Raw genomic sequence first — 13,969 nt, 5'->3', positions numbered from 1 at the left:
TGCCGCGGCACACTAGTATTGTGTTTTGAAATGCCGTATTTCGTATGCAATTTCATTCGAAGACCACCAAGATGTGCCTCAAAAGATAAAAGGTTGCCCACCACTGCCTCTACCCCAGCAACAGTTCAGAAAAAAATTTAAAAAAAAAATCAATATCGATTCCTTTTTCATTCATTTACAGCAATTCATGATTGGGAGCTCGGCGAGCGTCAATTTCAGAGGATGTATCGAATAGCACCGGAGAGTGTGAAAACAGAAACTGCCTTATATCATGGTAATGTAATCAATCATCTCATTTTACATTGTATATTCATGCTTTCATTCATTGCTCCTTTCTCACTTTCATTCATGCAGCAGGAATGATTGCATGCTTGATTTTATTTTTTTTTTCATCTTCAGGAAATTGACTCTGAGGGATTATTAAGAATAATGATACATTATTTATTATATTAATTATGAATAAGATGATTATTTGCAGAGTAATGATTATATAATTAGAGAATGGATTGGATAATTAAGTATGGGAACTAAATATGTTTTGTGGATTGATTGGGAAGAGATGAATGTTATTAGGATTACGACTGACTAGATGATTATCAAATTTAGTAGTAATATAATGCTTTAAAATGAATTTTTAGTGAATTTTGCAAGAAAATCGATAAAAATTGTTGAATCAGACATCGTAGGGAGCTTTAATAAGGGTTGTTGAATCAGTTCTTTTGTGTTGTTGAAGCATTATAATCAAAAATCTTGAAATCATTCCTAAAAGCTATATTTAATCATTTTAAATTTCCTTCAAATTTTATATGTCAACAAACGTGAAGTTGGTTGCGAATAGAATTCAAATTTCGAAAAATCGTTAAAAATTATAAAATTAACAGGATTTAATTGGTATTCAATGATTTAATTCGCTGCAGTAAAAAAGCGCTTTATAGCTCAATAGCTCGGAATTCCATCAAATAACAATTCATCACATTTTACAATAAAATAATTATTTTCACTAGAATTTCCCCCAAAAAACTAAGAAGCACAAAATCCCATTTTAAAAGAATTTGTAATCAAATTGTAATCTCATTCTCCATCCTGCTTTTTCCCGTCTTTTTTGTGTATCATTTATTATTTTCCCTAATTCACTTATCTTCATAGCAAAATGAACCATATGTTGTATTAAAATCCATTCTTCCTTTAAAACTGTGTGTTTATATTGTATTTTTCAACTCAGTAAACTTAGAATTTTTATATTTATTTATATTTCTCTGTGTGTATTTTTCTCATTTATTTGGGGGGTGACGTACTGATATAGATGCTGTAAGATTATTTGCAGCAGCTGTTCGTGAGCTTGATGCGACTGAAGAGATTGAAACAGAAAAGATAGATTGTAAGCATCCACAGCAATGGGAACATGGAAAGAGGATTGCTGAATACATGAGACTTGTAAGTTCCAAATCCTACTCAGGAGGGGCTTTTGATTTTATGTTGGGGATACAGTTTGGGAAATTGTATTTTTCGCTACACGAGCAGCACAGTGGACGGCGACGCTTCCTAGCGTCAGGGTGTCGTAATGAACAAGCTGTGCTGTTCGGGTAAATTTTGGGAAGATTCTGTCATTGACATGACTTTTCCTAAGAGCTTAAAATATTGTCACTAATGTCTATTCAATTCCACATCCCACAACACAGCGTACAGACACCGGAATCACTGGCAGAATAGTTTTTAATGACGAAGGAAAGCGTTCACACTTTCAATTGGAAATAACTGAATTATCAAAAGATGGTTTTAAGAAAATTGGCACGTGGGATCCGGAACATCAAGTAAACTACACGCGAACACTCGGTGAAGCCTACGAGCAGGTTATTGAGGCGTTACAAAACAAAACATTTATCGTGGTGTCACGAATCGCTGCACCGTTTTTAGATTATAGGTAAGTGTCTACAATATTTCACATCTTTTATAATGGCACCACATTGTTCCGTTGTGTCATGACAACTCATCATACATTCCGTTTCATGTGGAGCTGCTGGGATGGGTTGGGGAAGAACAAACTGTGTATTGTAAATTGATGAATATAAGTCGAAAGCATCAATCAGAATCATGTCGTGTCACAGCGTTGAGGATGTAATCTGATCAACGTGAACGAATCAGGCCTCATGTTTTGATGTAAATCTATTGAGAATTGATATGGATGTACATAAGCCTTTCATATGAGCAGCGTAAATGTATTTTCAAACAAAATTTGATAATGGAAATGTCTTATGTGAGGATAGCATGGCTGAAATGTGTGCAGCGAGGCATTCTCTGAATAATTGAGGAATAAGAAATTTAATAGGATTGATGTTGGAGGTATTTTTTGAGAGGTTTTAAGGTGGGGTAAAGTGAGACGTATGGAGATGGTTTTTGCGCATTTTATAGACTTTCTGATCTTGGCCAATTTTTGCGTCTTAGAGACGAGTTCATTCAAGTTCAGCAATATAAATTCAGCCAAGAATAAGACATTTAATGCAAATTTGGGTCAGAACTACTTTAGTTTAGCAGTAAAGTAGTGCATGGGGTATCAAACCATATATAAGAGATTCTGTCAGTCCGAGAGTAAGGACTCTGTGACCGAACAGTTATGCAACAGACTGGAAATCTGATACCTCGTTTATGTGAAGATGTAGGTTCAATTCTTACAAAATACCAACTTTCTCAATCATTTACATAGAGCAGTGTTTTCATGTGGTTTTGGTCGAAGGTAGATCGTTGCTTACTTACTTACTGGAACCATGCTCCGACTTCGAGCCTAGGTTATTACAAAAGGCTTTCCATCTGACTCTATTGCTGGCCACATCACAAAGCTTGTACAAATTCTCTGTTTTGACATCTAATTGACATTCCCGCATTACTGTAGCTTGGTCTTAGCTTACCATCAAGGTGTGACGAGACACAAAAAGTTTGTACAACATTGAGCCCTGAGCAGCATGAAAAGCCGAATTTCACTATTCCCAATAAGAGGGGCCTACATGTCTTGTTTAATGCTCGGTGACAGAGACTTAGCAGCTGTATTGTGTTGCTCCAGAATGATTCTACCGAATGATTTTAGACATTATAGCTAAAAACTACAATTCCTCTGTAATTCCTCGAACATTTAGCTACTCATGAATATAAATCCATTGTAATCCTTTACCTATTAATCTTTATTCTTGCTTAAACCATTAATATCCAACTTCATCAATTAGATGCTGTCAAATAAATCCCATTCTTTAAAATGACCCAACCTCAGCCCAAGCTTAATATACCCAACAACACAAAAGTCCCATTCACATTTTTCTGTATACTAAGATATGTGGTACACAATAGGCTTATCGTCACATCCAAGCCTTCATTCAAATGTGAAATGAAGAGAATTTCAATTGCAAAACGATAAAGTCTATACTGTGAGGCTTTTTTTTTGTTCACTTATATCCATTATCTCACACTTTCTGTTGACTAAATCAAATGTGACTTTTTTCATTTATCACATGCATATATGGGGGGTACATACAGGCAGGGATTTATTTATACCTTAAAACTTTTCCGTGTTGTCTCTTTCGGTTGCGATATGAGAACATACCAAAAATTTACACATGGGAATGAGGTGAAAATTTATGAAAAGCACATTGTTGACGTTTTAAATAGAATTTTAAATTGCGATGAAATTTTACGGAAGTTGATTTATGAGCATGTTTATGAGCATTAGGGAAATAAATTAAAAATGAAATCAATCTTGATTATTCTTATCTGCTGGTGTTAACGTGCTGAATATATTTTCAATTTTTCAAGGTTTTTTTATGTGAAAATGGAAAATGGAAAATTTCAAGCTTAAAGTACAAAATTTAATTTGAGGCAATTATGGCTTTTGGCTGTTGAGATGAATATTTTTATGTTATTATGGTAACATTGTTTATGATTTATTGTCGTTTGCGTGATAATTTGAGAAATTTATTTTTGGCTTCACATTCTTCTTGATAGATTTTGACGCTTAGTTGGATTCTGATGAATTAATTTTTGTGGCTGAGGATTAAAGGCATTAGGAATTTTTACTGGGTTTCTTATTTCATTATTGAATATTATTGATTTTGGAGCTAATTGAGAAAATACGGCAGAAATCTGATACAATGTAGAGCAATCTAAGTTTGTAACATAGCTGTTCGTGTTGCTAGAATTTTTGTCACGTATAGAGAAATCGCCAGGGTTTGTACTCCAGGGTGAACTACAGGACTGCATACTAATATTGTGAAACTACAGTCTTGAATGAACTAAAAATTACAACAGAAAACTATAGAAATATGGATATAAAATGCAACAAATGAAGATCTGCGGGCCCAATCTTGGAAGACTCCTTAAAATCTGTAATTTTGCATTTGCAAAGATGGAGAGCCAACTTCTTTAATTAGAATTTTATGTTAAGCTTAGGCTATGTGATCATAAAAAATCACTGTTTCTTTTATCAGATCAAAACGGTTAATTGCTCCTGGGATTTGCTAATGCTCTATATTCGCAAAGTATCTTTGTGCCACACTCTCCCTCGATCGAAACCGCGACCTTAGTGTGCCGCGACACACAGGCTACCCTGGGTCAGCATCACTGTTTTACAGGGTCTATGCTAGTATCAATATTACAAAGATGTTTGCAGAGTCCACAACACTTAGAACCAAGCTTGGAACTCTTTTTTCATGTTGACTCTGAAATAGACATTACGAAATCAAGCCTGAAGGACTAGTCTCGACTCCCAAAAATACCACATGACCTTATCACTTTGAGAATCTCAAAACCATACGAATCTTCATAGATGGTCCATTAATTTCCCCACAAAACTGCTATTCAAAGCTCTTAATCCACCATGACAAATGAAAAGTTCCTTTTCCTATAATCATTTTCTAATTTATAATACACAAGAAAAAAAAAAGTTTATGTAGCCTACGCCTCTATACTCAAGTTCATCTAAATTGTACAAGTCTAATAAAAACCATTAAGAAGAACAAGCATAGCAAAGAAAAAAAAAGTCAAGAACATGATTCCAACATTGGACGAACCAAAAAAAAAAGTACCTTTCGGAAACGAATTAAGCTTGTCAGACTGCTTTCAAGACAAGCGATTATTTCTGTCATGTAAAGAATGTGCAAAACTTTCTTATTTTAGCTTCAAGTTATGAAATCATATTTTATTAATTTTATTGACTTTAAGTTTTTTATGTGTTCGAGATGTTTTTTTGGAAGTGGAAGTTGGAATTGGGAGGTATCGATTTTTTAGGGTGTTACTGCTTTTTTTATGATTGGATCAATTATTGGATATATTGTTGTAATGACTGTTTTTGGAGCACATTCTAGTATATTGAGGAATATGTCCTAACAGGCAATGAGACCGCTTTTAGGTACCTTAGTGATATTTCTGTACAACCAAAGCATGCTGTATGCCTGTTAGGAAAGAAGGACTCGTCTGAAATTGCAGGCATAGAGCCTTGAATGAACTATACGTTACAGTCGAAAAATACAAGCCTGTGCGTCTAAAATACAGGAAATCCATGCCTGCAGCTATTGGTTACACCCTAGAATAAACCAAGAATATGCCTGAATCCCGATAGAGCTAGTTTCAGGCGCCAACTGAGGGAACCTATGGATTACACCTGATCTGTACGGCCAGCAAAGTAAGTAATTAAGTATGCCTGAATAATTGACATCCAGAGGAAGATGCTCATTCTTATTTAAAGGCATAATATTGTATATACTTCAAAGCCGTTCCCAGTTCAACTTAATCCTTAATTTATCAACAACTACGCAAGATGCAGACGTAAGAGCTTCTCTACCTCCAAGTCGATAATAATTTGATTTAAGTGAGAGCTCCACAGCTCTTATTCAATAATAAAGGAAAATGAAAGAAGTTTGTAAGAAGAAAAGCAGGAGAAAAGGAATCAGCTTATAAAGTTGAATAGGAAATTTTCACCTCCCTATATTTTTCTGCTACTTACTCCTCAACTTTATAATGGAAATAAAATGTATTTTACAATACATATGTGGATATATATGACGTTTATGTAGAGTGCCACTTAATTTCACATTTCCTCAATTTTCAAAATGCTTTTAGAAGCACACACACGTCAATGATAGAATGAGAGTGGAGAGTATTTCTCCTTCCTGTAATGTTTACATGGGATATGCTTGTTACATACTATAACAAGTGTGCTCATAAACATTTTTCTTCATTTTTTTACGACTTCTTTTCCTTTATAATGTATATAAACTGCCAGAGGGTCCGCCGTCTCGAAGTTTTCGTATGGATTGTTGGAACTGTAGTGAAATCCATCATAATTGATGTTTTTTGAGACAAATCTCACTTGGGTTACACTATTCAAGCTATAGCCCTGGTACTAAGTATTCGTAATTGAGCCACAGAGAGAATTAGATGAATTTTAGCTACCAGATAATGCATCAGAAATAATTAATTTTGTAATCACGTCGTAATGCCTTCATATTGCTGCAAATGAGTCGTATTATGAGTCCTAGTTATGGGTACCCAACAGCGAGTATGAATATTTTCCGGCAGAGTGATGGTTCAAATTTTCAATAAACGTCATTTGAGAATAACATTCAAATATGCTATTTGCATACGATGATAATCAAGGCATATGCTCCTTCTGTCATAAAATCATAGGAACCACTAACAAAAAAATCTTTCCTTCTTCTTGAAGCCTTGCTATAATAGCAAATAGGTTTACATAAAAGGCTACAATATACAGCCAAACACATTCTTTCCATCTATTACCGTTTTCATACTTTTTATATGGATACACCTGCTTTCTTGTCCCTTTTCCCTCATTTTTATGTCTGTATACATGTGGATTGTTCACAAGTAACGTCAATGAAAAATCAGATTTTTACATCCCTCAACCTGCCTATTTACTGTTACACAGGTTCACATTGTACTATCTATTCCTTCACATGTTATAAGTAAGCGACCCCAATGTGTATATGGAGAATATTTACGGAATGTACTCAGTATATCTTTATTCAATTATTAATCATAAAATATGTTCAAGCAACGGTTCATCTCTTAAAGAATATTCATTCTTTCACATGCTAATACTTCTATTCTATGCCTTAGTGTGATGTACAGCTCACACACATATGCCTTTCACATCTTATATATTTATATATTCAAAATTATGTAGATTTTCTTTTCTTTTTTTTTTATTGTGCATGAGCCAATGTACATACAGAGCTTAGAGGAAGTAAGAAACTTTTTTTTTATTATTTGGCTATCATTTTCATGCGGCCGTACAAAAAGATAAATTTCCATACTCATTTTCTCTCGTTTTTATTGTTGGTCTAGGAATGTATTAAGAGGAATGATTCTCATGTAATTACGTGAGCTTAAATAAATTTTGCCTTAATTGTGATGAATGAAAATGAGGAATTACGTTTGAAGGCTATACGGGGATAATAAGAAGTAACATGATGGAGTTTTTTAAGGCTGGAATTAATTGTGAATGAGAATGTTTCATTCATTAATTTGTGTGGTTATGTAAGGCATTAATATATAGTGTATTTGATGGGATACTTGAACTTTGGATTGGATGGTGCAGGAACCGGGATATAAGACAGCTTCTAGGGTATGCTGTTGTCCTTCTAGCAGCAATAGGTAAGGTTTATCTTTGAGTTGTCCCTCCTGTGAGCTGAGGCTCACTATTGTGCTATACCGAGTGCAGTTTCGGTCGTGGCTTACCACCAAGGTGTACCATTGCATAAAAAAGATCGGACAACACTGGCATATCCGATAAGCTTCTCCTTCCTCTTAGTAATCCGAAACGAATTCCATTACCATTTCCAAGAAACACAGGCACAAAACAATCAACACTTCACAGCTTTAATAGAATCAATAACAATACAGCTACACTTTTCCTTCGAATCCTTTCTTAATAATTGGACATCAAATCTTATTTGCTGAAAGCAGATGATTGCAACCATCATGAGTTATACCAAACGTTGCAAAATAAGCCATAGCAAGTCATAATAAGCTGCAAATATTCGAATCTGAAGTGTATACACACAGATCAGATGTAGTTGCTTGTTATTTATGAGGATGTAATGACTATTCATATATAGATTATCATATCTGAAATGTTTACTGTATGCTCATCATCTTTAGTTCTTACAGTTCGGTAAACATGTTGATAGCATATTGTGTCGTAATCAGAGATATATATGCGGGTGGATTTGTTGATTATTTAGCTTAGAATGTGAGGATTTAAAGTTTAGATTGACAGATTTGTAGACTTTTTTGGGTATCAACTGGTGATTAGTGATAAAGTTATGCAAATCTTGGACGTTTGGTCAATTTACGGACATTAAGGGCATTATAGGAGGGGTGACTAAAGAGCTAGTTAGGAAAAGATCACTCATAGGCTGTAAAATGCTATGAATATCAATAGATTCAAAATTACCTTAATAGAAACTCAATTGACTGTCCTTGTGTCACTTAACTCATCTAAAGCCTTGAATAGTATGGAATTTATTGTTTGACAAAAACTACGACGTCAAGTGCATTAATGCCTCAAAACTCTGCCAAATTAAATCAAAAATCTTCGAATCCTAATTAATTAACAGCATCGCGCGCCACTCTAGTCTTGAATCTGTCAATAAGTAAATAAAGCTTGAAGTATAGATACAGAAAGGACACACAAAATAGACATAAAATTCACAACAGGCATCGAATTTATCAAAAAAAAAAGTAGCTCGATTGCCTTATTTGTTGCCCCACCCACAGTCAGTCTCAAAATATTTCATCTTCATTCAATCATTTATTACTCAACAAACAATGAGTAAGGGATGGTGGGAGTGAGATGGAGATAAAAGAAATCTAATAAATAAAAAAATGTGTTATGCTGTATTTTTTCAGAAAATCGGAAGATGGAGAAGTATATGAAGCCAATCAACGTCTTCAAGGTTATTCCCTGGACTTGATTGATGCTATATCCAAAATTCTTCACTTCAACTACCGCTTTGAAATTGTACCGGATGGAAAATATGGTTCATATAATAAAGTCACAAAGCAGTGGGACGGCTTGGTGAGACACCTTTTGGATAGAGTAAGTAATTCATTATATTGAAAAAGATTTATGTATCCCATAGTATAGACAGAATAGCAGATATTCATTACATTCTTTTTTCTCGATAAGGAGAATGAGAAATGATCATAAAAAAAAAATTGAGGTTGAGGCTGAAAATGAGCATAGAAAACTTTTCAGGATGATGAAGAAAAACCAATTTATTTTGGTCAACTTCCTTTTCTTACTAACCGACATATTTATGTGAGTAGATGAATATGGATGGAATGGATGTTGGCACTATTCATTTCTCTGTCTGTCTTCTCAATTTACTCCTGTATTGTCCAGCTTTTGTCGGTAACCCAATTGTAAAATATATATTTTGGTACGTTTTGCAAGGGTAGTTTTGTGGTTACTGACATGATATCTTATTAAGGATGAAATGTTGTGTAGTTTAGTTAAAGACTTGTGCTTTGGGTATTGAAAATTGTTTTTGGATAGCTTGTCATTTGCTACACACAACCCGAGCGGCACGAAGCGGTGAACTGGGTTTTAGCCGTAAAGGTGGGTCCAAATTAGTCGTAAAGGTGGGTCCAAATCAGCCGTCATGGTGGCGTTAGGGCAACTTAGGGTCTTGTCGTTAACACGATAACGTATCAGTGCCTTTGTGAACACGTTCTGCTGTTCGCGGAAGATGTAATTAAAATTAAAGCCAGAATTGTAATTTGGGTATTTCTGAGGCTGAAATTGATTTGTTCAGGAATTTATAAATGCTTGATAAGTTGGAACTGGCTTCAAAAATGTGCAGTTTAGTGGAGTCTTTAAAATTCTGTGACGAAATCGTCTTCATTTGTGTCGCTCAGAACATGAACTATGATGGAAGTTGGATGGAAGTTAATTTTGATACTTAAGGAAGTTAAGTTTGAATTTAACAGGAAAACGTCAATTTCCTATCATATTCTAAAAATGGGATTCGAACCGTCTCTCGTAAGATATCCAGTTTTATGTTTTTAAAACTAGGATATCGCTAATTGCTTGAAAACTTGGCAGAATTCTAACTCAAACCACAATTGCAATCTGTCAGTTGCTTGTAAAAAGCCATGGTATGCGATGCTATCTTTACTGAACAACATCATGGAGTCATCGACGATTCTTCTTCTGTATTCAGCAGTATTTCAGAATTTTCAACAAGTTCTAATAGCTTAATTGATCGCACTGAGTAGGTCAAGTCAGAACAAGCTAACACTCAATTATCTCGATCACTGATGCCTTTTCACTGATTCTGTCAGACCTTACAAAAATCATTTTTCATGCACACATAAAAAATTTAATCATTTATTTCTCGGGTGATCTATGCTTTCCTTTTTTTGGCAGTGAGCAACCATTCTCTTCTTCTTGCCAAGTCTTCTTCTTTTCCTTAAAGGACCATAAATTGAATAAAATAAAGGAAGAAGAATGTGCGAGGGAAAAAGAAATTTTGATTTATTGGAATTTTACAATAGTAAGAAGTTGGAAACAAGACGACAGTTTTACAGTCAATAGTTCGCATTGCGAATATTAAAGAATTTGGCCTTCGAAAGTTCTGCAAGATTAAGTTTAATACTGCATGTCATGATTGAAAAAAAAAATTCTTCTTTTACATACAAATAGTCTCGATGGATATTTATAACGTATCCAATACGTCAGCATCATGAAAATCAATTTTTTGTGAGGACGAGGTTTGAAAAAATAAGGGAGAAAAAAGTAGCAACCTGACACGCACGTGTAAAGATACTAAAAAAAAAACTTTTTCCTTTCGCAATCAGATCATAAGCAACAAATTTTTCATGGTTGTGTCATGCACGTTTATCGTCATAAAAATTTTCTCACAATTAATTCGACTAAAATGTCGAAAATAATGAATGCTAATGAATGTTTTGTTTTTATCTAATCTAATTTGTGTGCATGGATGCTACTTACGTATGTATAGCAGAGGTGATGTTGTGGAAAATGTTCTGGAAATCAGTTCTTTGCTATAAGGTCGTTCATCTTCTGTAGAGCGCAAGGGAATTTACTTTCAATCCCTATTAGTTCCTTAAATCTTAGTAGCAATGGACATAAAACAGAAATGATACACTGGTGTAAAAGTGAGCATCCTGTGTGCCGCGGCTTTTAGTGCGCCGCCAAAAGTTGTCGAAAATGCCATAAAACATATGCCGTGTGCCATACCGATCGATCCTCCACCAAGGTGTACCGCAAAAATTAAAAGTTTGTCCACAACTGCACTAATGCTTCTTGACAAAGTTCGAACAGCACTGATCGGAAGCATCACTGTCTTAAGTATTTGCACAAGATCTTGACCTGCACGATATGGCAAATTTTATTCCATTTTTGCTCCCTTAAAAAAGGGCCGAAACAGTCGTCTTCAGGGATACAGTCAGGTATTTTTTGAGAGGAGGTTTGAACTTTTTGGATAGATCTCAAAAATTTACAGGGTTTTAGGGTTTTTCTTAGGAAAATCGATAGAAAATTTTAGAATTGTTTCAACGTTTGGGCCAGCCACTCTTGGGTATAAGCTACAATCCCTTGGACCGTCATGCTTCCGCAATACCACCCTCACGTCTAGCCGTCATCAAGCCGTCATATCAACTCAGCAAGAATGCAACGTCCAAGCTATTATATTGTTTTGTTCGGGATTATCCTCAAACAGTACTAAATCCACAAAGGCCACACTATTGTGTCAGCTACACATAAATCTCACAGCATAAAGGAAGAAAAACGGTGGGAACTAAAGTTCATACAAATTTTTTCTCATTAACTTTTCCCTTAATGTAATGATTGATGGGAATAATATTATGGTATGTAGGCGGTATCTCCATTGTATATACATACATACTTCCATCATTAATGCCTGCAATTCTTGTTAATTTTTATGAGAATGAGTTTTATGCACGTAAACTTCCCGCCTTGTGTGCTAGACCATAATGTGAAATCTTCCTCACATTAAGCGCATGAAATATAAGCTTTTAGTAATGTGTACGTGCTCAATTAATTTTTATGGTTGGATTAATTGCTCACATCGATTAATTGAATTTCCTCGTCACTTTTAGACATCGTTAAAGTATATGCGTACTTTATAATTTTTTTCTCTGTCAAGGTTAAGTGTATTTAAAGCTTTATATCCATTCGACGATAAAACTTCCCACAAACAGATTTTCCTTAAATGCGTGCGTGTAAATGACAGATTGAATGTTTGATGAACAGAAACATGCCTTATAGTTTTTTTCTTATTAATCCAATTTATTGGGAATTGATTTTTTTGTTGATTCTGTATCGTGATTTGTGAATGTGAATGGTATGGGAGTCAAGCAAGAGTCAAGCTTGTTGAAAGCCTTTTTCATGTCTGCATGAAAGGATTTATTTTTGGAATTAAGTGTAATTTTGACATATTTAATTGGGCATTGCATCATATGAGTTTGTTTTTGGGTAGGGGTCCTAATAATCTGAAACATTTGATTGTCATTTAAAATAGAGCTTAAAGTCTGCTTGAATTTTACAAGATTTTATGAAGAAATGTCGAGTTTGATTGACTTTATGTTGGTTTGTTTTAAGAAGTAAAATAAATAGAGGAATGAAAAAAGAGCTGGTTCGGTGTGGCATGAGTGCTTATAGGGAGGAAGATTGAGGTTAGGAGTCAAACCCCCCAGATTTATTTCGACAAAATTCTTTAATTTACTAGGGTTTCTCATCGAAAAAATTTCAAAATCTCTTAAATTTTAGGCTTCGTCACAATAAATTTTAGCAACACAACCCACCATAAAAAAATTCTAGCTGCACTCTTGTCTTATGGCACCGCAAGGGTGTACCCTTGTCCGGACAAATAACCGGGTCTTGCACCAATAATTAGGAGTCGATCCCAAAAAGTGTCCGCTCGATATATGAAGTGTTACTATTCAATTCATTCCAATATGACACACAAATTATATGTATAATGGTACTATGCACTATTGTATGCCAGGTTATGTCTGCTTTGCCGCTGATTACAATATTGATTCTGTTTTCATATTTTGTAATATTTTTGAACTGATATATTACAATGAATTCCATCAAAATTTCACGCTAAATCTTCCAAAAAAAAGTTTGTCCTATAAATAAGCTTCCAAATTCCTAATCAACATTTTCTTCCAGCCCATTGACTATTAAAATTGTTGATGTATGAGTAAACATCCATGAGGTCGTTTACATATTTCGTTACAAACAAAAACAAATTTTTAGAACCCCCTTTCAGCCCCTCCTATTGTTTAAGTCAGTGATGGATAACTTGTGTAACGCTAAATTTTTTTAAAAATGTCATGAAACTCATACCGTATGCATTTTCGGTCGTTGCGTGCCACTAAGGTGTACTTTGCACGAAAAAGGATGTTCATCTCTAATTTAAGCTGTTAATAAATCGTACTTACTTACTTACTTCCTTGGCGAAGGCGCAGGGGGCCCATTGCCGCATTTAGAATTCGTCGGATCTGTCTTTAGATAACTTCTGCCAGTTTCTAATTCCCAGCACTTTTGACGAAATCGTACATACCCCACTAAGAAACAAACGTAACAATTGAATGACCCCATACATATTGCAACTTTCTATTAGACACAACACAATCTCTGAAACATTTCAACCGTAAACAGCTGTTTACTTTAATATTCATAATAAATGAAAGAGCTTCCTTTTTTCTGAAACTTTATAAGCCTTTTCATGCTCTTCTGCGAAAATTTATAAATAAAATTACTCAAGTTTCTCATTTTTCTCATTTTCCTTCTTTTTTTCGTCGAGGAAATACTCTTTGTTGTTTGAAAATTAATTAAACATAGCATAGAGCATGTAAACGAATCTATAATATTAAAAACTTGAAGTCTATTGTTATATAACAATGAGCACAT

At 34.5% G+C, this 13,969-nt stretch overlaps 1 protein-coding gene across 1 annotated transcript in view; it reads left to right on the top strand.

The window, feature by feature from the left end:
* LOC139099692 (glutamate receptor ionotropic, kainate 2-like) overlaps nucleotides 1-13,969 on the top strand; it is a gene marked incomplete at its 5' end in the record, with an annotated part of 55,625 nt that overhangs the window by 1,715 nt on the left and 39,941 nt on the right. The window contains 4 exon segments of the mRNA XM_070652219.1: nucleotides 182-274; nucleotides 1,304-1,434; nucleotides 1,680-1,921; nucleotides 8,911-9,100. Coding sequence (XP_070508320.1) covers nucleotides 182-274; nucleotides 1,304-1,434; nucleotides 1,680-1,921; nucleotides 8,911-9,100 — 656 coding nt within the window.

This window comes from Chironomus tepperi, unplaced genomic scaffold (genome assembly GCF_022539635.2).
Source record: "Chironomus tepperi strain 1889 unplaced genomic scaffold, CSIRO-AGI_Ctep_v1 contig_479, whole genome shotgun sequence".
In the NCBI taxonomy this organism is placed as follows: domain Eukaryota; kingdom Metazoa; phylum Arthropoda; class Insecta; order Diptera; family Chironomidae; genus Chironomus; species Chironomus tepperi.
The sequence above is the reverse complement of the archived record's forward strand: the minus strand, read 5'-3'. Positions and strand labels throughout refer to the sequence as shown.